The 26744-nt window shown below is 43.1% G+C and overlaps 1 protein-coding gene across 1 annotated transcript in view; it reads right to left on the bottom strand.

Annotated features, from left to right (window-relative positions):
- Positions 1 to 26744, bottom strand: part of hipk2 (homeodomain interacting protein kinase 2) — a 176245-nt gene that overhangs the window by 37446 nt on the left and 112055 nt on the right. Inside the window, exons 4-5 of the mRNA XM_033967831.2 lie at positions 23218 to 23337; positions 20989 to 21075 (exon numbers count right to left, since the gene is read on the bottom strand). Coding sequence (XP_033823722.1) covers positions 20989 to 21075; positions 23218 to 23337 — 207 coding nt within the window. The remainder of the gene's footprint in view (positions 1 to 20988; positions 21076 to 23217; positions 23338 to 26744) is intronic.

Genomic DNA, 26744 nt, shown 5'->3' with positions numbered 1-26744 from the left:
GATTTTATTTTGGATTTTATTTGGATTTTGGATTTTTGGATTTTATTTGGATTTCATTTTGGATTTTATTTTGGATTTTATTTGGATTTTATTTTATTTTAGGTTTTATTTGAATTTTATTTTTAATTTAGATTTTATTTTTAATTTTATTTATTTTTTATTTTTTTGGATTTTATTTTAGATTTTATATGGATTTTATTTTGGATTTTTGGATTTTATTTGGATTTTATTTTTATTTTGGATTTTTGGATTTTATTTGGATTTCATTTTGGATTTTATTTGGATTTTATTTTATTTTAGGTTTTATTTGGATTTGTGTTTTCCGATTTGGACGTTACACAAAACATTATTTCCTACTAAACACGTTTGGTTTTGTGTGGTCGAAATCAGATCCGGTTTTGAGTAAAGCGGCTGCAGGTTTTTTTTTATCTTCCAGGCGCTTAAAACTACATCATCCATTACACACGTTCTTCTACACGTTTATAGGGTGACGGGGCGGAGGGGCGGGGCCAAAGTAGGCGGTTCTTTGCTCGTGTAAAGCTGTATCGCCGCAGCTTGCCGTGTGTTCATGAGGTAAACACAACGCGGATTTTTGCGAGCGTGGGAGACGGAGATGACCCGGGGGATAACGCGGCGGCGCAGGTTGTTTCATTAACTTCCTGTATCTCGCACTAGACGTGTATGTATGTGTGTGTGTGTGTGTGTGTGTGTGTGTGTGTGTGTGTGGGTGTGTACTTGTTTTTTGACACATATGGGGACATGCGCCTGTTTGCACACAGACATGTGGGGACCCAAAACCCTATGGGGACCTCAATTGAGGTCCCCACAGGCACAATGCATTTAATAGGCTGGAAACAGCCTGAAGATGATCAGGAACTGTTTTTCTCAGAAGACCCCAGAGGGCCCAAAACCTGATTTAGTGTGAGTGCATGCGAAACTAGTGGACACACTCAGGTACTGCAGCCCCCATAAGGCACCCTGTTCTGGTTGTGTGTATCCCCAAGTCCCCACTCGGCAGCGACTCCTAAAGGATGCTGTTGGTACTACAGTTGCATTCTATTTATATTGTATTTATATTCTTTTTTTTCTTAGTTTTTCCAATAAATAGATTTATAAATGATAAACAATTCAAAACATTTAAAAATATATTTTTCATTTATTATTTATATTTATATATGATATTTTATTGTAAATGCAAATGCAAGAAAGTACTTTGCAACTTGAACACTTGTGTCACCACAAACATTAGACCTGCATCTACAAATTTAAACATTTTTCATTTAATTGACTTTAAACTTTGACATGAATATACTGAAGTAACTTTACCATTATTTATTCTGTTCATTTGCTGCACTGTTCATAACTTAGCCATATTATTATTGCATACAATAAATATACGTACTTTATACGGCCACTTTATTGTTATTTATTCTAACTATGTTGATTGTTGCACTGAATCCATCATAGTAACTTATTGTATATAAGAGGGTGGGGTATAATGAGCTCCATTCACTCAGAAGCTGAATGACACAAAATGATGCAGACTGTGCAGCTACTATAGAGACAGCAGGTTAAGACCTTTATGTGTGGTGTGCACAAACATATGTGTAAAAGTAAGCACTGGTATTGCAGAGCTAGTACTAACCTAATCTAAAAGTCAAAATTAAATTAAATTAAATTAAGATATGCCTTTATTAGTCCCACAGTGGAGAAATTCCAAAAGGACATTATTATACTGTAGAACGTATGTGTCAAAAAAGACAACCAAGACAAACAGAAAATATGTAATTATTAAAACAGTAAGTTTTTGAGTTAGTGTTAATCTGCAGGTTTGTTTTAGTGACTTGTAATACGTGTGTTAGCAAAAAATGAACTTTGGGCTTAGAAGATCGGGTGCAGCTCAGAGGAAAAGGAGACAGTACTCAATGATGAGGAAAACTGCAGCAGGATGTGGTGCCAATATACCATATATTGTGACAAAAGTATGAAACCCCAATATTTACAATATTTACAAAGTGCACTGTTTAAGTTGACATTTTTGGCTTAAAAGAGTCCGCAGTTCAACCATAGTCCGCTGTAAAAATCCATGTCACGCTACAGACTTGAAGGTATTTTTTGAAGCTAGTTGGTAACATTCCTCGAGACGAAACCGCGGATCTTTGAGGTACTGGGTGTGTGTGGTTGAGGTCTTCTCCCGGACAGGCAGACCAAATGCCAGATCTACGGGTAGACGGGTTGATCTTCCGAAGAGAAGTTCATAGAGTGGGAATCCTGTGACCTCATTGCGTGTACAATTGTACGCATGTACAAGGGGTTTCACATATTCTCGCCATTTACTTTTCTGCTTGTGCTCAAGGGTGCCCAACATGTTTAACAAGGTCCGGTTAAATTGCTCCACTGGGTTACCTCGTGGATGATAAGCAGTAGTATGAGTTTATCTTCATCCCAGTCACCATGCAGAACGCTTTGATCAACTTGGACTTGAAGTTTGGTCCTTGATCTGTGTGTAGGCGCTCAGGGATACCGAAGTTGAAAATGAAATCATTCATCAAGGATGTGGCCACAGTGTTCGCCTTTTGGTTTGGAGTAAGGATAGCGAACGCAAACTTCGTAAAATGGTCTGTGAGTGCCAGAATGTCTTTTGTGTTGCTGCTGTCAGGTTCTAGCGAAAGGAAGTCCATGCACAGTAGCTCCAGGGGTGGAGATGTTTTGATGTTGACCAAAGGGGCAGCATGCTCTGGCATGGCCTTTCGCCTCACACACCGATCACAGGTGTGGATCTTCTTTTCCACGTCAGAGGACATCCTTGGCCAGAAGAACCGCTGGCGTACCAAGTCCAGAGTTCTCTCTATCCCCATGTGGCCCATATCGTCGTGAAGACTAGTGAGTATCAAAGGCCACAACTCAGAAGGCAAGACGAGCTGAAAAGTGTGTCTGTCTTCTTGTCGTCTTCTGTAGAGGATTCCATCTCTTAACTCCAGTTTGTTCAGTTCTCTCAAGAGTAGACGGAGTTCTGGAAGCTCATGTCTGATGGCAGGGACCACTTTCTTGCCTATCACCAGCTGATGGACTACTTCACGGATAACAGGGTCTGCAAATTGCTGCTCTCTCAGATCAAATAGAGAGAGTGCTGGAAGGACTGGGAGTCCATGCTTGTCTTCGGAGCAATAGCTTTCTGGAAGGCCATTGACATGGATGGAGAGAGATTCAGCAAGAGAGATGGAGACTGAGGCAGAACTTTTAGCCAGGGAGTTCTCACAGATGGCATTGACAATGTCGCCCGAGAGCTCCTCTGCATCATCCGCCACACGCTCTTTCAAGAACTGCTGGATGAGACCATGTTCTTTGGCAGAGAGCTCATCTTCTGGACGTGACAAATGTGGGCATGTGGTTAGGGCATCAGCGTCGTAGTTCTGTCGACCGGCACGATATTGGAGCTTAAAGGAGTAGGTTGAGAGAGTGGCTAGCCACCTCTGGCTAGTGGCATCTAACTTTGCCGAGGTGAGTATGTATGTCAGTGGGTTACTGTCAGTTACTACAGTAAAGTTGGCTCCATATAAGTAATCATGAAACTCGTCAGTCACACTCCACTTCAACGCCAAGAACTCTAGTTTATGGGCCGGATACCGTGACTCACTGGTGGACAATCCTCGGCTGGCATAGGCAATGACACGTAATCGTCCCTCCTGTTCTTCATACAAGGCTCCGTGACCCGTGGTGCTGGCATCAGTGTGCAGAATGTATGGCTGCTTGGGGTTGGCAAATCCAAGAAAAAGGGATGTTGTTAATTTGTCGATCAACTGTTCAAATGCCCTTTGACATTCTGGCGTCCATCTGTTGCCAAAAGACTGGTTAGTATCAAAGTATTGTACTTGCGTCTTCTTTACTTTGGCCGATTTGTGAGCTGGTGGGTACCCTCTAGTGAGATTGTTTAGTGGTTTGGTGAGAGACGAATAGTCTTTTATGAAGCGTTGATAGTAGCCAGAGAAACCTAGAAAAGATCTCAACTCCTTGAGATTTGTCGGAACTGGCCAGGATTTTAATGCCTCAATTTTCTCTTGGTCTGTCTCCACCCCGTGCTCTGACACCACATGGCCAAGATACTTCACTGATGTCTGGCAAAACTGACATTTCTCCGGCAAGAGTTTCAGTCCGTACTCCTTCAAGTGACCAAGAACATGCAGCAATCTCTTTTCATGCTCCTCCAATGTATCAGAGAAAATGATTATATCATCCAGAAAAACAAGTGCCTCCTTCAGGTGTACACCCTTGAATTCCCAAAACCCTAATGGGGTGACGGATGCAGTTTTTTCCTTGTCCTCTTCTCTCATGGCTATTTGATAATATCCGGATTTCAAGTCCAAAACAGTGAACCATTTAGAACCCATCAAGGCTGAGAAGGATTCTTCCAGATTAGGGAGAGCATAGGCGTCCTTCACTGTCTGCAGATTGAGCTTCCTGTAATCTACGCACAGACGGACATCTCCATTTTTCTTTCGAACAACAAGGATTGGAGAAGAGAAAGGCGACTGAGATTCTCGGATCACACCAGTTCCAAGAAGGTTACGGAGGTGCTGGCGAACTGCTTCAATGTCCTGTGGGTGGATGGGTCGAGCTCGGTGTTTGAAGGGGGTTTCATCATGCAATTTGATGTGGTGCTGGACTTTGTCGGTGCAGCCAAAGTCTAAATTGTGCTGTGAGAATACCTCAGGCATACAGTTCAGTTTGGATGTGATGCACTCTCTCCATTCTACTGGCAAGGGAGAATTTCCAAAGGTGAATTTGATGGAGGATTCTTTGGGGGCAGCAGAATGAGTGTCTACTTGCTGGGATAGAATGCTGGCAGGCTCCCCGATATGGCCAATCACTGTTTGAGGGAGAATCAGCATGTTTTGCTCAGACTCATTTTTAACTATAACTGGGACTTTGTAAGGAGCATGACTCATGAGATGAGATGAGACGGCTTTGAATGCATAACCCACCAGGTAAAGGTGGTGCTCAACAAGCACATACTGTGCAGCAGAGGGGGTCTTGAGATCAACAGACCAAACCACTGGAGTATATGTGAAAAACACCAGAGCCTAGCTAGAAAACATTACCATGTGTAGAAGTGTTTGGTGTAGATCATGGGTCTCTAACCTTTTGTCCTGGAGAGGTACTTTTGCAAAGTAAATGATAGTGAGCTTCTACTTTTAGTGACGAAAACTAATTAAGCCAATGAAATTTACAGTAGCCTAAAGGTCGGAACACAGGAGCGGATTTAAAAATTTTGTAATTGTAAAACATGTTAAAATATGGGCCATCCTAATTATATTTGTCTCAGTCACATGAAGGACAGAGACACCACACACTTGTGACTCGGGATAGAGTTAGACTTAGACAAACTTTATTGATACAAAAGGGAAATGATTTGGATACAGTCGCTCACTCATCACAATATAATATAATAACAGAGAGTAACAAAAATAGATGGTGTAGCAAAAAGAGCAAGAGACAGGTGTCAAATGAGACATAATTATAAAAATAAATGTATATGTACAAGTCAAAATAAAATAGAAAAATAAGTAATAAACTATAAAATCACAGCTATAAACAAGAGACAAGAATGACAGTGCAAATACTATGCTGACTGACAGGGCAGGTTCCATTACTTAAGATTGAGTTGTTGTACAGTTGTATGGAGTATTATCTGTTACATAAAGGTGAGCTGTTGTACAGTTGTAGGGAGTATTATAGTATGAATGTAGTCCTGTATCTCACTGTTTGAGCAGAGATTAGATTTCTAAAGTGTGTATATTCTCTTGTGTTTGTTTTCATTCTGACTCTTCATTTCACATGTGAAACTTGCTCCTCTGCTGGACAAATCTGAGACACAAATGTGTGGTGTCTCTGTCCTTCAAGACTAATAATCAGCACAAACTCTCCTTATGTCTGTAGCTGCACTGTTTTTTTTTTACATATTAAAAATCCCAGAAGATTTTAAATTCTCTGGTGTGTCTTAAGAACACTTTACATTTATTATTGCAAAAAAATGGACATTTAATGGTACAGTATATTTTCATTGGTATGGATAAATGTGTTACCGGCTAGATATAGTCGGCCTCACCTCCATGCACAGCTTGGGCTCTGGAACCCAACTTCTTGAGAGGGGTTGGACTCTCCATTTCTGTGGCGTTGCCCGCGGGGAGCGGCGGCGAGCTGGTGTGGGCTTGCTCATTGCCCCACAGCTCAGCCGCTGCGTGTTGGGGTTCACTCCGGTGAACGAGAGGGTCGCGTCCCTGCGCCTTCGGGTCGGGGACAGGTCTCTCACTGTTGTGTCGGCCTACGGGCCAAGCAGCAGTGCGGAGTACCCGGCCTTCTTGGAGTCCCTGGGAGGGGTACTAGACAGTGCACCAACCGGGGACTCCGTTGTTCTCCTGGGGGACTTCAACGCCCATGTGGGTAACGACAGTGACACTTGGAGGGGCGTGATTGGGAGGAATGGCCTCCCCGATCTGAACCCGAGCGGTGTTTTGTTATTGGAGTTCTGTGCTAGTCACAGTTTGTCCATAACAAACACCATGTTCGAGCACAAGGGTGTCCATCGGTGCACGTGGCACCAGGACACTCTAGGTCGGAGGTCGATGATCGACTTTGTTGTCGTGTCATCTGACCTCCGACCGCGTGTCTTGGACACTCGGGTGAAGAGAGGGGCTGAGCTGTCAACTGATCACCACCTGGTGGTGAGTTGGATCCGCTGGCGGAGGAGGAAGCCGGACAGACCTGGCAGGCCCGAGCGCATTATAAGGGTCTGTTGGGAACGTCTGGCGGGTCTTCAACTCACACCTCCGGGAGAGCTTCTCCCTGATCCCGGGGGAGGTTGGAGACATGGACTCCGAGTGGGCCATGTTCTCCACCTCTACTGTCGATGCGGCTGCTCGTAACTGTGGTCGTAAGGTCTGTGGTGCTTGTCGCGGTGGCAATCCCCGAACCCGGTGGTGGACACCGGAAGTAAGGGATGACGTCAAGCTGAAGAAGGAGTCTTATCGAGCCTTGTTGGCTCGTGGGACTCCAGAGGCAGCTGATGAGTACCGGCGGGCCAAGCGTGCCGCGGCTCGGCCAGTCGCAGAGGCAAAAACCCGGGGTTGGGAGGAGTTCGGGGAGGCCATGGAGGAGGACTATCGGACGGCCTCAAAGAGATTCTGGCAAACCATCCGACGCCTCAGGAGGGGGAAGCAGTGCTTCACCAACACTGTTTACAGTGCGGTTGGAGCGCTGCTGACCTCGACTGGGGATGTTGTCGGGCGGTGGAAGGAATACTTTGAGGATCTCCTCAATCCCACTGTCACGAGGAGGAAGCAGAAACTGGGGACCCAGAGGCGGACTTATCCATCACCCTGGCTGAAGTCACTGAGGTGGTTGGCAAGCTCCTCGGTGGCAAGGCTCCGGGGGTGGACGAGATCCGTCCTGAGTACATCAAGTCTCTGGATGTTGTGGGGCTGTCTTGGCTGACACGTCTCTTCAACATCGCATGGCGGTCGGGGACAGTACCTGTGGAATGGCAGACCGGGGTGGTGGTCCCTCTGTATAAGAAGGGGGACCGGAGGGTGTGTTCCAATTACAGGGGAATCACACTCCTCAGCCTTCCTGGTAAGGTCTATTCCAGGGTACTGGAGAGGAGAATCCGACCGATAGTCGAACCTCGGATTCAGGAGGAGCAGTGTGGTTTTCGTTCTGGTCGTGGAACACTGGACCAGCTCTATACTCTCCATCGGGTCCTCGAGGGCTCATGGGAGTTTGCCCAACCAGTCCACATGTGTTTTGTGGATCTGGAGAAGGCATTCGACCGTGTCCCTCGTGGTGTCCTTTGGGGGGTGCTCTGGGAGTATGGGGTCCGGGGCTCTTTGCTAAGGGCTGTCTGGTCCCTGTATGACCGGAGCAGGAGCTGTGTTCATTGCCGGCAGTAAGTCAGACCTGTTCCCGGTGCATGTTGGACTCCGCCAGGGCTGCCCTTTGTCACAGGGTCTGTTCATTATATTTATGGACAGAATTTCTAGGTGCAGTCAGGGGCCGGAGGGGTCTGCTTCGGGAACCACAGGATTTCATCTCTGCTGTTTGCAGATGATGTTGTCCTGATGGCTTCTTCGAGTCAGGACCTGCAACAGGCACTGGGGCGGTATGCAGCCGAGTGTGAAGCGGCTGGGATGAGAATCAGCTCCTCCAAATCCGAGGCCATGGTTCTCGACCGGAAAAAGGTGGCGCCCTCTCCGGGTGGGTGGTGAGTCTCTGCCCCAAGTGGAGGAGTTCAAGTATCTCGAGGTCTTGTTCACGAGTGAGGGAAGGATGGAGTGGGAGATTGACAGGCGGATCGGTGTAGCGTCTGCAGTGATGCGGTCGCTGTATCGGTCCGTTGTGGTGAAGAAGGAGCTGAGCCCAAAGGCGAAGCTCTCGATTTATCGGTCAATCTAAGTTCCTGCCCTCACCTATGGTCATGAGCTCTGGGTAATGACCGAAAGGACAAGGTCGCGGATACAAACGACTGAAATGGGCTTCCTGCGCAGAGTGGCCGGGCGCACCCTTAGGGATAGGATGAGGAGCTCGGTCACACGGGAAGAGCTCAGAGTAGAGCCGCTGCTCCTATACGTGGAGAGGAACCAGCTGAGGTGGCTCGGGCATCTGCTCAGGATGCCTCCTGGACGCCTCCCTAGGGAGGTGTTCTGGGCATGTCCCACCGGGAGGAGGCCCCGGGGAAGACCCAGGACACGCTGGAGGGACTATGTCTCTCTGGCCTGGGAACGCCTTGGGGTCCCACCGGAGGAGCTGGAGGACGTGTCCGGGGTGAGGGAAGTCTGGGAGTCCCTGCTTAGACTGCTGCCCCCACGACTCGGCCCCGGATAAGCAGAAGAAAATGGATGGATGGATAAATGTATGTTGGAACCTAATATTGGATTTCAGATTCTTTTGGGGAGCTAAACTGAAGGTACTGGTAAACTACAGGTTGAAGATCTCTGGTGTAGATTGTTAGCATTAGCCATTAGCATACATGTTATTACTCATCAAGATCAACCAATATACAACAATTTGTCTGCACTGTTAGCACACACACAAAACATTTTTTATTTGATGCTATAATCAAATTGATATTTCTTCCAATTCCCAGGCTATAGATGTTCTAAACGTACAACTCCTAGAAGGGTCTATGTTCTCCACAGTTTAGCTTCCTGCTTCTGAAGAGTGCAGACGCAAACCTTGCTTGCTCCTGCTGCTTCCTCCTTACTTTGCTTTTTTAATTATTTTACCTCTTCCAGTGCTGGAGATTTGTTTAGTTATGATTTTCTTTGAAGTAAATCAAGATTTTTAAACCATTTTTACATTTTTTATATATAATGTGGGGAAGCTGGCCCGAAGTGATCAAATAGGAGGCAAACTCAAAAGAAGTCTCGTTACACAAAATGTATTGTCAGCATGGTGATCCCCCATGAACACAAAAAATAATACATATTTACAAAAAATAATGGTGCTCAACGAAAACTAAGCAACAGAACTTAAAAAACTAAGAAAAAAAAAGCCATGTGTGCCCTGGCTACACTGATGTCTCTCATCTGTCTAATTAGCTCTGCTCAAATACTCCCCTGCACTGGAAGCTCCTCCCCCGGTTTACTCCATCTTTTCTCCAGGTGCTGTGGGTGTAACATTAGCAGTTTCTTCAATATAAAACCATCTCTCAGGCCCAAGTCCCTTAACTAAAGTGTTTAACAAAAGAAACTATAAACACTTATATCATTGAACAAAAATACCTAAAACATTAACACAAAGAAATAAACAAACTTAAACCAGTTTTCCCCTCCACATGGTCTGGCCCACGACCACACCCATGTCTATAAAATGGCTGACATAGGCCATGCCCCCTCTTTGTTTGGACCATGTGGAGATGCAGGTAAGTGGCTTGCTGTATTGAACTGAACTGACACATTTAACTAAATAAAATGTTTAAACTCACTAGTGTGTGGTGATTTAACTGATTGAAAAACTAAACAAAACAAACCCGGGATAGTTCTATTTAGTTTAGTATTGAGTTATTGAAAATGAACAGACATGTGCACAAACCAAATTATAGTACTATTAAAAAGGGACAAAGGCCCACTTTGTCACATATAATAATAATAATTACCCAGAACTAAACATGTAAATAAACACAAATTTAATATTAAAAATCAGGTTTATTGTTTTAATTGATGGACTGTACACACAAACCTGAATATTTGTCCTCATAAAGTCTATCCTTACGACGTTCACCAACATTACAACATGGCCGTCCGAATCGTCATACACACAAACCTGAATATTTGTCCTCATATAGTCTATCCTTACAACATTCATGACCCTACAACATGGCCGCCTGAGTCGTCATACACACAAACCTGAATATTTGTCCTCATAAAGTCCATCCCTAAAACATGGCCGCCTGAGTCGTCATACACACAAACCTGAATATTTGTCCTCATAAAGTCCATCCCTAAAACATGGCCGCCTGAGTCGTCATACACACAAACCTGAATATTTGTCCTCATAAAGTCTGAATATTTGTGTCCACTGGGGTCCACAGCACTTTGAGGCCCCATTGCGGGCTAAGATTGGCCCCCCTGCCCAGTACAGACTGGGTTATAATAGTGATTGTGTGTCCCTTTTCTGTTTTGAGGTCTTGGGCTGTAGAGGTAGGAAGTGGATATATGTTTGTCACACAGGGATGGGTCAAGATGGCGTGGGTTGGAGGGAGGGGCCCAATGCCAAACTTGCACCGGGGCCTTCTACAACTACGCTACACCACTGTCTCTAAACCTCTAAATGAACTAATGTCTTAGCAGAACAAACAATATGGCACATGGTCTTATTCTGAAGCACAGTTTCTGACATTTTAGATCCTCACTATGATCAAGTCTAAATAAGTGATGACTAACACATCATATAATATATTTCAAATTTATGAATAGATAAATTTCATTATATATATAAATATATAATAACATTAGATTTATTTTTGTTCTATTTTTCCTTCAAAGACAGTGATGCATTTAATGCAGAAATGTGTGTCATGATATAAAATATAACCTATAATTTAAACATGAGCTATTTTCTAAAACCAAAGTTTATCTATCAACATTAGTTATGTATTGCTATGTCCACTGTTCCCTCCAAGCTGCGCGCATGCGCAATTGCGTGTTTGCGCAGCTTATCCACGTCATTGACAGGCGTCCTAATGCGCCGCTATCAGTGTTTTAGCCGGTGTGGACGTCGTGGCGTGAAAACTCTCTAATTATTCTAAGCGTTTAACCCCTGAACGTTCCGACAGCCCGCCCTCGGGCAAAGATCCGCGCGTAAAATTACGCGCGCGTAATTGCGTAATTTTACGCACTGTTTTGCAGCAGTTTTGCGTTTTAAACAGGACGAAACGAACAAAACAAAGGAAGTACGCGACCGAGGACACTGTGGATGTTTGTACAAGTTAAACTAGAGGCATCTGGACCCGGAGCGGCTCATGGAACCGAGTGAAGATCTAATGATGGACTCAGGAGCAAAGGACCTTATGTGCTGATGGACTGGATGCTGTTCCTGATCGGTAAGTGTGGTTTATTCTGCTATTGACTTAATTGTGGGTCAAATGTGTATTATGTGTAATCATTAGCATTAGAGCCCCCCCCACGACCACCAATCATTCACGCACACACCACTTGGGTGAAGTGTCTTGCCTTGTTCCTACCTAAACCCATTTTGAAGAAAAACTTTCGAAAAATGTATATTCATTTATAAACTGGTCTATTTCAGCAACCCCAAGGTGTATTTGAATTATTTTTAAGCCATTGTAAAGGAATCATTGGGCAGAATAATTTGATATGTCATTTATCCATGTATGTGTTACTGATAAAGAGAAAATTAGGATGAAACACAGCAAAAATTTAGATTTTTTTAGCCTTGCCTTAAAAAAACATGTTTTATGATGAATAACTCTTTGGAATGTTGCTAACATAGCCTTTTTACTTCATAAAATAGAAACCAAACATGTGAACATTATCTCTGCAAAGGTTGAAACTGATTAGGTGAAGCAGATCAAAAAAAGAGAGATTTTAGTACAGGTATGTCAGGCGAGGTGTCCATTTTGGCACCATTTGGCACACATAGTGCCATTTGCATTTCTGTCATGTAAAAGTTATATATTTCATTTTTATATCACTAATGGTGTTCAGTAGACCTAAAGAAAACATTTTTTGGCATTTTGTTTTTAAAAAAAATAATTATATGTGTATATGAATGTTTCCCCTACAAATAAAATGACCACATAAAGCATTTGAATGATTTTTAGAGATGAATTTAGTGAAAGAAGCAAAACTAAGTTTGTCCAGTGCGCTCTGCGTCCTGTGCGTAAAGGCAAAACGGGACTCGATCCTTCAACCTCTGTCACAGAATGACTGTCTCACTGTCACATGTACAGTGTATTTTTAGTTTGCAGTGTGTGTTTGTTTACATTTTGAAGTGTGTGTGTTTGTTCACTGTTTGCAGTGTGTGGTTTGTAAATATATATTTATTTTGACCCATACCACTCGTTTTGACTATATTTTATATCCAAATACACATTTTATATTGTGCTTTGATATATAAATGTACAGTAATAGAGCAGCTGCAGATACAGATTCCTCTCAGTGTGAGTTGGTCATTGACTGTCACTAGTTTGAGTTGTAAAAATCAAGCAAAAGCTTCACACAATGACTTATACTCATAATACAAGTCAGAGCTTTATCATAAAAATGTTAAGTGCGTTTTCAACATTGGAGTTTAGTTGACTTGGTTTGGTTGAAGTTCATGTTTTGCCATAGTTAAAATTAAATATTTATACTTCCAACAGCATTAACATACTACACAGGTCATGAGCAAGATTTTTGTCATTTTCATTGTATAAGTGGCTAAAGCACTTAATTAAAAGTCTTATAACACAAATGTAAAAGCGGTAATTTGATTCTTTTAATAAAACATTTAACTTGGATGGATGTGATGCAGCATGACCACAGCGCGCACGTCTGATGACCACAGCGCGCACGTCTGATGTCGCTCACACTGGTCCATTTGACGCTCAGGGAGTTTGTGTGTTTGCTCAGACTCATGAAAAATTAGAGGGAACATTGGCACTGTTGCAATTTTGAATGATGCAAATGTCATAAGTCAATATTTATGGAAAAATATAGCCAAAAAGGGGAAAAAATAAAAATAAATAATATTGCCATCTGGTGGTTGTACCCAGTACTACATAATTGGTGCGACCCCAGAAGTCACCAAAAACCAGAAAAATCTCAAACTAGAAAACAGTGGACATTTTGGTTCACTTTTTTTTCCTGGGCCAAGAAAAAATATTAAAAAATTTGAGTGTGGTTTTGGTGACTCCAAGTCCCTCAGAAAGGTAGGGTCCCCATATATCACAGTACTGCATGAGGTCCCCATATGTCATGAAAAACGTGTAGGTGTGTGTGTGTGTGTGTGTGGGGTGTGGGGGTGTGTGTGTGGGGGTGTGTGTGTGTGTGTGTTTGTACATGTGCTAATTTTAAATCCAACAGTCTGAGCCGAGACAACATCACGTCGAATCCAGAGGTGAACGCAACGGAGTAAATGTACTTCAGTGGACATTTGTGTGTACTTTTTACTTTTACACCGGTCCCTGGTTTATCTCAGGGGTCACGGTCTAAAAATAACCCGCAATAGCTTTATTTTTTACATTACTCTCTATGTTTTTGTCTGTAAAACCCCTCACCACACACTTTATACACTTTTCTCACACACTCTTCCTTCGTCTTCCTTTTTCTCTTTCTTTCTTTCTTTTTCTTTTCTTTTTTCTTTTTCTTTCTTTCTGTTTCTTTTTCTCTTTCTTTCATTTTCTTTTTCTTTTTTCTCTTTCTTTCTTATTCTTTCTTTTTTCTTTCTTTCTTTTTCTTTCATTTTCTTTCTTTCTTTTTCTGTCTTTTTTACTTTCTTTCTTTCTTTTTTCTTTCTTTCTTTTTCTGTCTTTCTTTTTCTTTCTCTTTTTTTTCTTTTTCTTTCTTTCTTTTTCGTTTTTCTCTTTCTTTTTGGTTTTTCTCTTTTTCTTTCTTTTTCGTTTTTCTCTTTCTTTTTCTTTCTTTCTTTCTTTTTCGTTTTTCTCTTTCTTTTTCTTTCTTTTTTCTCTTTCTTTCTTTCTTTTTCCTCACCACACACTTTATACACTTTTCTCACACACCGACATAATATAATCAATAATATTCATAAATAAACAAAATACTAATGACCCAAAGAAATGTTAATAGATAAAATAATATACGTCAAATAAATCAAAGGTTGTATAAATTTGGATGAACCTTTAGCCAATCAGGACGCAGAACACGACGCACATTCATACGCCATAAAAAAAACACAAAATTATACAAAAAATCCCCGCAACAGCGAGACCGCAAAAGCTGATATAGCGAAGGACAACTGTACTTTTTACTTTTACTTTAGTGCATTGGAGAGCAGTATTTGTACTTTCTAGTCCACGACGTTTCTGAACAGGACGGAAAAGTAAAAGTACTTTCACTACTGTGTGAGACCTGCTGAAAAGGCTGAGGTTTTATTTTTAACACGTCATTAAAAGAAATATTAATTCTTTTTTTTTTAACTCAAATCTTTATCAAAATCACCACATTTGAAGTTTTATTACATCTGAAAATCTGCACAAAATACTTTTACTTTTGACTCTTTAAGCGCGTTTTAAAACAGATACTTTGTTCGTGTGATACTTTTACTTTTACTTGAGTATTTCTTTGCTCTAGTACAGGGGTCTCAAACTTGCGGCCCGGGAGCCAATTGCGGCCCGCGAGATGGTATTTTGTGGCCCGCAGTACAATTAGATTCAACAAATAATGAAGTATATCCATAAAATCCACAACAATTGGCATATTTCCTCGTGTATGTTGAAAAAAATGATGATGTTTGAGAAGATCTTAAAGCTTTTTTTTTGTGGATTTGGCCCCGACTCTGCCTCCTGCGGCCCCCAGACCATTCGAGTTCGAGACCCCTGCTCTAGTATCTGTATTTTTACTTAAACAACAGCATTAAATACTTCTTCCCCCGCTGTTTCCTTTCACATCTTGTATTTTCAGGCAGGACTGAAACGCTGCGAGAAATGACAAAAATACGACTTATTTTTTCAAGTTTTCAGTTTGATTAGTTCATTAAAACAGTTTTTCAGCGTTAAGTTCTTGAGCACTTTTAGTCGGCTCCATTTAACACAAAAATATCTCTGATGTGTCTCCAAACAACAGACTTTTACTGACAGAGGTCGGACGCAGATCTGTGGATTAAAAGCCTCGAGCTGAATATTAACGATTTGAAATAAAACTGTATTAACGGCGCCCCCTTCAGCCCGGAGCAAAACAAACAGTCACCAGTGTCATGGAACGAAACCAAAGTCCATAAAAAGCGACGGACTTGTTTTACCTGTTTGTGCGTCGGCGAGTCGTTATCAGGAGTTAAAGAAGAACATGATCCGCGGCGGAGACGGGAACGCCATGGGAAAAACACCCCGTTCCGGCCCACGTGACGCTGTGTTTGGTTTACAAAACAAGACGTGCGCCTCAGCTCACAGCCGAGCACGGACGATCCAAATGTCAGGGGAGCATGGGAACTGACCGCTGTGCAAAGATTCACTCGCTCCAGAGCCGCGCGTGTGTCAGCGGAGCGAACCGGCCGAGTAAAGCAGCAGTGCGGAACATTTGGAGTAAAAATAACACGGACAATGATTTAAGCTCATGAAGTGAAAATGTGACGCTGTTTTATGAGCGACGTCACCTGGAGTTGTGTTGTTTTTGTTTCATTCGCACACGTTTAACACACAAACCTGCAGATTTACTCTCAAACTGAAAGAAAACACTCTGCTCCACCTTGTGATGTCATCGTGTGGTGATACAGGAAGTGCTCCACTGTGTTTTTAAACTCCACACACCTTCATTTATAGAATCATTTCAGCTCTGGAATAGCCAATCCCCCCCTTTTCTTTCTCTTCTCTCGCTCTCTCCCGCTGCCCTCCCTCTCTTATTTATTCCCTCTCTCCTCTTTCTCCACTCTTTCTCTCACTCCCCTTACCCTCTCCTCTTGCTTTTTTCTCTGTCTTCTCTCCCACCCCTCCTCTCCTCTCTCTCCCCCTCGTCCCTCTCTTTATTTACCTCCTCTCTCTCCTCCCTCTCTTCTTTCTCCTCTCCCTCCTCCCTCTCCTCTTTTTCTCTCTCTCTCCTCCCTCTCCTATCTCTCTCCTCTCTTCCCTCTCTTATCTCTCTCCTCTCTAATCTCCTCTCTCTGTCCTGACTCTCCTCTTTCTCTCTCTCCCTCTTCTCTCTCTGTCTTCTTTCTCCTTTCTGTCTCCTCTCTCCCTCCTCCCTCTCCTCTTTTTCTCTCTCTCTCCTCCCTCTCCTATCTCTCTCTTATCTCTCTCCTCTCTTCCCTCTCTTATCTCTCTCCTCTCTAATCTCCTCTCTCTGTCCTGACTCTCCTCTTTCTCTCTCTCCCTCTTCTCTCTCTGTCTTCTTTCTCCTTTCTGTCTCCTCTCTCCCTCCTCCCTCTCCTCTTTTTCTCTCTCTCTCCTCCCTCTCTTATCTCTCTCCTCTCTTCCCTCTCTTATCTCTCTCCTCTCTAATCTCCTCTCTCTGTCCTGGCTCTCCTCTTTTTCTCTCTCTCCCCTCCCCCTCTCCTCTCCCTTTTTCTCTCTGCCCCTTCTCTGTCATTCATCTCTCCCTCTCCTCTCTCTCTGTTTCTCATCATGTGGTGATGAAGTGCTCCACTGTGTTTTTAAACTCCACACACCTTCATTTATAGAATCATCCGGATCATTTCAGTCCTGGAGTTGTCTCTTATCTCGACTGAACTAAAGGTAAAAGGAGGAGGAGCTTGAATAACTACCACTTGATGACATCACAGGGTGGAACGTCGCGTTTTGAGCTTTGGAAATATAACAGACTAATAAAAGTGTGACTCAAACATGTGAATGAAACAAAACACAACTCCAGGTCTGTTTTTGATGCACTAACGATGTTCTAACATGGATTAAACTTCACATCAGTCTATTCTGTGTAAACTTTTGCATAAAAATACTAATAAAATTCACTTAAACACGTCCAGGATGTAAAATACTGGTGTTTTGTGAAGCTGCACGTGGCTCCTCTTTAGTTTTTGTGCTTCTGTTTCTATTTGAACTCACTGTTTTATTTAAAGACACATGTGACGCTCCAAGGACAAGACGGGAATGACGCACAGAGACTGGGATCAGATCGGAGAAAACGATCAGCCGCATGGATCAGAGAAACTTTCTGATACTGAAGCAACGAAAAAAGTCCCTGGAATCACCAAACTCTGAATTAGAAACAGAATTTTCTCTGTGGTTTTATTTTTCTCTCATGAAAGTTCAAGGTTCTGTATTAAACAAAACAAACTCTTGTGAGATTTAAGTCACGTCACATCCTCAAAAACAGACCTGGAGTTGTGTTTTTATTCGTCTGTTACATCTCCAAAGCTCAAAACGCTCTGTTCCACCTTGTGATGTCATCAAGTGGGAGTTTTTTTTCAAGTTAACAGCAACGTTTTACCTTTAGTTCAGTCGAGATAAGAGACGACTCCAGGAGGAGATAAATAAGAGAAGGAGGAGGAGAGAGAGAGAAAGACAGGAGAGAGAGAGGAGAGAGAGGAGGGGAGAGAGAGAAAGAGAGGAGAGAGAGGAGAGAGGAGAAAGAGGAGGGGAGAGAGAGAAAGAGAGGAGAGAGAGGAGAGGAGAAAGAGGAGGGGAGAGAGAGAAAGAGAGGAGAGAGAGAAAGAGAGGAGAGAGAGAAAGAGGAGGGGAGAGAGAGAAAGAGAGGAGAGAGAGGAGAGGAGAAAGAGGAGGGGAGAGAGAGAAAGAGAGGAGAGAGAGAGGAGAAAGAGGAGGGGAGAGAGAGAAAGAGGAGAGAGAGAGGAGAGGTGGGAGAGAAGACAGAGAAAATAGAGGAGAGAGAGAAAGCGAAAGGAGAAAGAGGAGGGGAGAGAGAAAGAGAGGAGAGAAGGGATAAATAAGAGAGGGAGGAGGGAGAAAGAGATGAAAGAGAAAGTAGACAGAAAGGAGAGAGAGAAGAGAGAGAGAAGGGGGGGATCGGCTATTCCAGGAGCTGAAACGATCCAAATGATTCTATAAATGAAGGTGTGTGGAGTTTAAAAACACAGCGGAGCACTTCCTGTATCACCACATGATGACATCACAAGGTGGAACAGAGCGTTTTCTTTCTATCTGAGACATGAACTCAGCGTAAATCTTCAGGGTCCGCGCGTTAAACAGGTTTGTGACGAGGAAATGACATTATAATAACAGATGATGAGCGTCACGTGGCCCTTTAAGACACGGGACACTGAAATAATAATAATAATTTGTGGAGGTGTAAAAACAAACAGAGCTGGAGCAGGACGGGGCTCGTCTCAGACACTCCACTCGTCTCCGCTTCATTACCGCAGATGCAGAGCTGGAGTTTTTCCTCAGCAGCTGGTTTCATTTTGTTGGGTAAAATTCTATATGGCAGCGCCGCGGCTCAGCATCTGGATACCAGGGGCTCGGCAGCGTAAATATTTTAACAGATTTCAAACATTCGATCGTTAATTCGCGAAATGTGTCGGCTCAAAGTGACTCGAGGTTTGAGAGAAAGACAGATCGAGGAGTTAGAGAAGACAAGACAGGGAAAAGTGTTGTTTCGACTGGATTTTATGTATATTTGGAGTGTTTTTGTTTGCTCTTTTTAACCGGAACCAGCTGAGTTATTCTCTCAAACTGAAAACACTCTGTTCCCCCTTGTGATGTCATCATGTGGTGATACAGGAAGTGCTCCACTGTGTTTTTAAACTCCACACACCTTCATTTATAGAATCATGTGGATCATCTCAGCCGATCTGGAGTTGAAAATCTCAACTGAACTAAAGGTAAAAGGAGCTGTTCACTCGAAAACTACCACTGGATGACATCACAAGGTGGAACGTCGCATTTTGAGCTTTGTAGATGTAACAGACTAATAATAAAGTGACTCAAACATGTGAGAATGAAACAAAACTCAACTCCAGGTCTGTTTTTGATGCATTAACATCATTATAACACGACTTAAACTTCACACGAGTCCATTTTGTGTCATTTAAGCCCTTTAAAGATGCATTATGTAACATTTCCGGGGCTCAGTTTGTCTCTTTGTCGTTGAGATGTTGTTGCTTTGACTCTAAAGTTCCACAGTGTGACTTTAAACATATCTAGCTTGGAGGACACGTCCGTGTAATGCCGTATTTGGCTGTGTAACATTCCTGGCAAAGCAATAACAACGTCTCCACGGCAACGACCAGGTAAGAAAAGAAGAAAAGCTCCACAGGGAAACTTTACACCTGACTCCACCCCCAAAGTACTGTGTTTAAGGAGAATATTTATGTATCTGGACTTTACTTAAGTACATTTTACAGTGGGTACTTTTTACTTTTCTTGAGTTCTTTTCTCAAACTGTAAGAAAACACTCTGTTCCACCTTGTGATGTCATCGTGTGGTGATACAGGAAGTGCTCCACTGTGTTTTTAAACTCCACACAACTTCATTTATAGAATCATTTGGATCATTTCAGTCCTGGAGTTGTCACTTTTCTCGACTCAAATAAAGGTAAAACGTAACTCTAAACTTGAAAACTACCACTTCATGACATCACAAGGTGGAACGTCGCATTTTGAGGTTTGGAGATGTAGAAACAAAACACAACTCGAGGTAAAACAGCATTAGAACAAACTTTAACAATCCAAACACGTTTTATTATAAAGATGATTGATTTAAAAAGTACAAATATAGGTTTTAAATTTAAATAAATCTTAAAGTAAAAATCCTCGATCAATAGGCCTCATGTTTCAGCTTCAACTGGTTTAATTTTATTTCAAAAACTCCAAGAAACGTTACAAATAACCGCTGAGCTCGCCACACGCTACAGGACCATTTACGAACAGATTTCAGGGAGGCGTGACCCGACTTTGGATCCTCGTGTTTCGATTTTGAAGCCGCGTCTCTCGTCGTGTTCGTGGCGCCTGCGCAAATCTGAGCCGCTCCGTCGTATCGTAACCACAAAACATCACCACGGCAACAGCCAATAAAACAGAGCGCCAAAGGCAGACGGAGCGACGGACGCAGAGGCACAACATGCAAACGTAAAGAAATAGCGTAAAGTCGTAAAAGTCCTCCTCAAATAATGACCTCAGTCCACGAAACAGCGCCACGATTTCAGTTTGAAACGTTCTTTAAAAGGGTTAAAAAGGTGAGAGCCGTTCCTCGTGTGTCATGTCATGTTTACATAAATCCACACAGCGAGGATCAGGCTGAAGCTGCTGCAGATTAGCGATAGCGACTCTACTTCCTGTGTCGTTTATCTCCATCGTTCTGCGCAGTAAAAGCATTTATCTGAACCACTGCTCTGCATTTCCCTTGTATCTAAAGTAAAAGTGCGCAGTTCTGATCTGTGGAACACTTTAAAGTCTCTGTTTTACCATAGAAACACCGAAGGAAACAGCTGACACTCTTGTGCTAGTTTCACCAGCTCGTTTTTTAGTTTTTAGCTTGCGGTGTACAGTCTCTTCGCTGCGGTCTTTGTGCTCAGAGCTTTAAAATTTCATGCAATTCTCCTCATGTCTGTGTTCTGCACTTTTTGTCGCGAAAAGACTGAAAAATCCTGAAATTTGTGGTGGATTAATCAAAAATATCATCACTGAATCACTGCTAAAGTAACGCTTAGTTGGAGGTTTAGTTCTAACCAGGGCAAGCAGGTAGAAAATTGATTTGTTGTGGGCCGTTTCTATGGATACGATGTAAAATTCTACGGAGATAAGCAGAGGGAAGTGGATGGAAACAGAACCAGGCTAAGTAGAGCTAATTAGCGCTCGTGGAAACTGGGCTACACACTCCAGCTCCGTGTCGCGCTCTTATGTAAATACCTGAGCCATATCGTCCAGGCAGTTGAAGATGTACTTGCGAGCCTCCTTGGACTTGATCCCGGTCTCGCCCTCGTGGTCCTCCGGAGTCTACAGGAGACAAGAAGCAGATGTTACCCCGCGATCCCATCACGCTCTCCCCTCCGGACTGGAACGCCGCTGTTTACATTGGGCTCATTACGGTCTCTTGTTGTTGATGTGCGGCAGGACTCGGCGCGCCCCTCCGAGGAACCCCCGGGGTGCCGCGCAAAACATTCACCTAACAGCCAAAGACGACCGGGGGAGACGGCGTGCGGAGGCCGACAATGCAACGGGTTCAGCTAATAGTGAGTCATTATAGTCCGTATACAAAAGCTCCACATGTGAACGCACGGAGGAGACGAGAAAACTTTGAGACGGACTGGAAAATGGAAAGTATAAACATGCAGCTCTAAATCGACCGATTAAATGATGCAAAAAGTACATATATATAATGCTTTTCAGAACTTAAATGTGCTGTATTTTTAGAGCAAAAGATGAAATTTAAATCTGTAACTGGACAAATCGTCGTAGGAGTTAAACCGTTTCTTCTTAAATGTATTTTGTGTCAAGGAAAATGCAAACAATTAAAGCAACTCTGACTTTCTGGCAGTAGCATGTCATGTAGGAAATCCAAACTGTTTATAGTTTCAGTGTCGTTAGCGCCTCCTTCAGACAGATTTAAGGCGGCGTCCGGGAGAAATCTGACCAGAACTGAAGAAACGGCTTGTAGGAGCGAAGACGTTTAGCTGCTCGTCCAAGCCGCGGCTTGGACGAGCAGCTAAACGTCTTCGCTCCTACAACGTTTTGTCCAGTTACAGGTTTAACTTTGGCTTTTACAGCAGAACGTCCCAAAGTTTAACCATAAAAGTGATTTATTCACCCCTTCACAGCTCAAAACCTTAAATATTACAACAAAAATATCCAAATATCCCCATTTTTGCACGGAAAAAGCTACTTAGACGAGCAGCCAAACGTCTTCACTCCTACAACGATTTGTCCGATTTATTTATTTATTTAACTTTGGTTTTTACTCTGGATCAGACCTGGACGACTGGAATATTGTCGCTAAACGAACAACAGTCAGGTTTGTGTAGATGCGAGTCACAGAACCATAGACTGTGTAGTGTTCAGCTCCAAGTTCAGGTCCAAATTCGCCGCTTTAACCGCTCTAGCGTCGGTGAGCTTCAGAGTTCCGTATTTGGAATTCCGAGTATCCTCCTGGGACCTGGCGTTCACATATGTGCGCAACACATTTTGGGTTGTCTCGGTCACAACAGCAACAATGCAAAACATGTTCAATTTATAATATTTTTAAGAGTTTACAATGTTCAGAGTATTTTTTTTATTTATTTTTTTGCTAAAGTCACATGTCTGTTCCTGTCTGCACACATTTTTCCAAGAGGCACAATTGTTGCTTCTTATTTTGTTTTTACTCAGGACAAATGTTGCTGTTTCAGACTCTTAACGTTTTTGCAAATTATCATTCAAACGTTCTATCAAAAAAGCCACGAAAGAGCTCAGGTCCAAGGAGGTTAACACAGCAACCAACGAGCCAATCCAGAGCGAGGCTGTTAAAGGTAACGCCCCTTTTCCCACTTAGCAACGCTGTCAATCAAACCTGTTGCTAACGCTAGCGGGCGCAACCTTGAATTGAATTGAAGCCGTTGATGTCGATGCTCATGATCACGTCCTATTTGAAACCCGGCAGCTAGCGTGTTAGCTACGTCCATTTATTTACAGTCTGTGGTAAGAACGCACGTGTTTCGATGCAATAACAAACTGAAAACATTGTATTTTTGTATATTTTTTTGGCTAAAACGTTACACAGTGGAGCTTTAAACGATAACAAACCCGACAGTGAAGAAACGAAACATACACAGACTCGGGCCATGAAACATTTAGGAGCCATTTTAAGACCAGACCCTGTTTTCTGCTGGTCTGGAAATGGGCAAAAGTAAAATCCAAGACGCCAGAAGACGGGGCAGACGTACTTATCGAGTGGCCTATATATCCAGTCAGTCGAAAGGAGGTTAGAACTGAGACGAGTTTTATCAAGTTTGCTTTCCATTTTCCAAATCCTCTCACACAAATCCATTTTACTCTTATTAGACTCTGCGTTTAGGGCTATAGCTTCGGGCTGAGTGTGTGTTTTCGTGGAGGAGGACGGACATTACACAGTCCAGAGTCTGTATATCGTGCGGCGTTACTAACCTTGAGTCTCCACAGCGGGTACGTCGACTCCGAATCTCTGTTGAAGAACCTGGTTGTTTTCGTCCCAGCGCTTAATAAATACTCCGCGGGTAGGCCCTGTGTCTGCGAGATGTACCGGATCTGCAAAAAGAACACAGAGTTGTAAGTAAATTTGGAAAATCCTTAGAAATAAAAAGGAAAAAGTTGAGGTTAAAGTACAAAATAATGTCTGTGAATATGTGTCCTCTGTGATCAGTCGACCTCAGGACAACAGGGTCAGTCTCGGTCAGGACTAACGGAAATTTCAGACTATAAGCCGCTACTTTTGTCCCACGTTTTGAACCCTGCGGCTAATTTATACACTTTTACTGGCTAATGTCCACCGGGGGGCGCTCTCTAACAGTAAACACAAACATGAGACAGACGTGGGGAAAGATTCTGCGCTGAAGAATACACGAGTTTTGATTTTGAACCGTCATTTTGCGCATCATGAACACAGCCTCATCAACACAGGAAGAAATGAGTCAAAGAAGGAAATAGAGCCACTGCACGTAAGTTTGACCATTAAAGAAGGAAATAGAGCCACTGCACGAAAGCGGCATCCAGGCCAGTGACGAAAATTTCCACTGTGTTTGAAATGGGGCTGAATGGACGGGAAGGGAAAGACGAAGAACCAAAAGACTTTGACTGAACGGCGAGGGGGTTCGCTGCTTCTTAAGTTAAATGTTCATAGTGTAAAAAAGCGCTATATATGTAAATCTTCAGAAAATACAGTTGTCGTTGTTGTTGTTGAACAGGTCCACAGTCTTGGTTGACCATCAAAGAAGGAAATAGAGCCACTGCACGTAAGTTTGGCATCAATGAACCGATGGTGCGACGTTGGAGGCGGCAGCGAGAAGAACTTGGTCAATATAAAAAGATGACAAAATGTTTCAGAGGAAATAAAAGCAGATGGTGTTGGTGCTGTTTTATTTTCTAAACCTGCAGGTGTGTTCATCCTGTGTTGGTGCTGATTTTCAGACACAGTTTGAAAAAAAGTGCGTCTTAAATTAAACCATGTTCTGTCTTTCTGTGTAAATATCTCATGTTACAACATATTTGTAACATGCGGCTTATATTTGTACATGTATTTTCTTCTCAAATTTAGCTGGTGCGGCTTATGTTCAGTTGTGCTCTGTAGTCCAAAATTTACGGTACTTTAGCTCGAGGATTTTTTTTGGGTTGATGGAGAAAACCAAATGCCCAAAGTAAAAATGCAAACTCCACAGAGAAACGTGGGATTTAACCTGAAACCTTCTGTGCCAAACACCACCGCGCTGCTCCTTTGGACGACCTCAAGAAATGAACTTTTTTCTTATTTGTGAAAGTCAGAGCTAACGTAACGCCAACCTGTGTCGCTCAGTCAGTGATGTTTATGTCGAGAGTGGGATTCAAACCGGCAACCTTCAGATCAGTGGAGAAATCCTCTACCAACTGAGCCACTGCCGTAAAAACATTTAACATGGAGAAAATGGTGAATGATTTGAAATTTGCAACTGACTAACACAAAAAATTCAGGGAGCTTGTTCACTGACGGAGCGGAGTTAGCTCAAGGTTTTCCCGCGGCGCCCTGCATGAGCGATAAAGAGAAGGGAATGTGTCGGCGATGTCTTGCTCTAGAGCACAAGGGCTACGCTAATTGGACAAGTGGCTGCGTGGCATCTGTTGAGATAAACACGGAGGCTGCAGGAAGCGTCAGGGGGATTGGAGAGACACACGCTCACACAAACACGGCGCAGACGTTAGCGTAGCATCACTGTAGCGTAGCATCGATGTAGCATTTTGTGGTCGGAGCTAACGGCTAAATGTTAGACCAGCACAGTTAAAGGTGCACTCTGTGACATTTCCAGAGGAGGGTCTGTCACCTGCTCCGCTCCAGTCTGATGTTAATGTTGCACACTGTGGCTTTAAGAGTTAATCTCTCTCTGCCAGGTCAGGTTACAGGTCAGATCTGTGGAGAGGCGACTCTGCTCACGTGTTTGACAGAAAGATGTTAAACGATTAAATACAAGAGTTTGAATTAGTAAAATGAAGGAGGTAAGATTAATGTCAGGAAGTGATAAGAAAAAGGAAAAAAAAGAGCGAGAGAGAGAGAGAGGGAGGGAGGGAGAGACACGAGAGTGAGACAGAAAGAGAGAGAAAGAAAAAGACACAGAGAGGGAGACAAAGAGAAAGACAGAGAGATAGACAGGAGAGAGAGAGAAAGACAGAGTGAAACAGTAAGAGAGAGATGCAGAGAAAGAGAGAGAGAGAGACAAAGATCCAGAGGGAGACACAGAGAGAGAGACAACATGATACAGAGAGAAAAACTGAGACAGAGGGAGTGAGAAATACAGAGAGAGAGACACAGAGACATAAACTTTATTGGTCCTGATGTATTTTCCAGTTTCGCTGCATAAACGCTGCTCGTCTCTTTGTGTCTCAGGTCAGTTTAAAGGGACGACTGGTCGGGGGGAGGGGGGCAGTCTGAGGAGAGGAACAGCCCTCTGGACAAAAGTGTCCCTCCTCTGTGTCCTGCAGCGTCACAGCTGGTGTCCAGGGGGAGCCAGGTGAACACAACAGGAAAGTCTCTCTCTGCTCCGCTGCTCGGTCGGTGAAATGGGCCATTTCCTCAAAGTATTTCCTCTGAAGGTCTCGGGTGTTTCCTCTGCAGATCTTCTGCCACATTTGCTGTAAAAAGCCTGAAGCATCTCAAAGGTCCAGAGCTAGCTCCTGAGCTAGCCTCACGGTCTCCATGGAAACAGGAAAACAAACAGTTCACTTCACACAATCCAACCGTCGTGTACTCGGGTCATGAAATGTGTTTTGAAATACTTCAAATCCCATGATATGATGTTAAAAACTGAGCTCAAAAACACAACGTTTAAAGAACTCGTCGGTTTCTGTTGCATAAAGATCAGGAGCACAGGCTCCAGGATCGTTCTGATCTTACAAGAACACTGTCGAGTTAAAGCAGCGTCCGGCAACATTCAACCCAGAGTGAGCCGTGTCTTCAGTGATGTTTAAACAGTGTGTGACACGGTGAAGCTGCACCGGGGGTTTATTCGCTCTCAGAGTGAGGGAGGGTCACACATTAAGACATTTAGTAGGACAGGGTGAGTGTTTTATTCCCGTCCCTTCGTGGGGGTCACACATCCTGAGAGAAAGAGCTGCAGATACAAAATGACCAGAGCAGAGACATTATCTCAGTGTGATATTTGACCACAGCTGCATGATGGGAAACACAACTTTTTACACCTTTATAAGAAAGTACGTATTGTACTACATTTGTATATTGTCCACAAACTACTCAGTGTGTGAGCTAGGCAGCCACAAGAGCAGCCGACCACTCTGTTGCCATGGGGACAAGGAGATCAGTTTCAGTTTCAAATAGACGAGGGGGAGATAAAATTAATTTAGTTAAAATGCAGCGGTGAGTCACTGATAAAAACCATCAGATTCAACTTTTGTGAATTTACCTTTTTGGACGTTTCATGACAAAGTTCAACATAATCAATAGAAAAATAGAT

This window comes from Periophthalmus magnuspinnatus, chromosome 6, assembly GCF_009829125.3.
Source record: "Periophthalmus magnuspinnatus isolate fPerMag1 chromosome 6, fPerMag1.2.pri, whole genome shotgun sequence".
Classification (NCBI taxonomy): domain Eukaryota; kingdom Metazoa; phylum Chordata; class Actinopteri; order Gobiiformes; family Gobiidae; genus Periophthalmus; species Periophthalmus magnuspinnatus.
The sequence above is the reverse complement of the archived record's forward strand: the minus strand, read 5'-3'. Positions and strand labels throughout refer to the sequence as shown.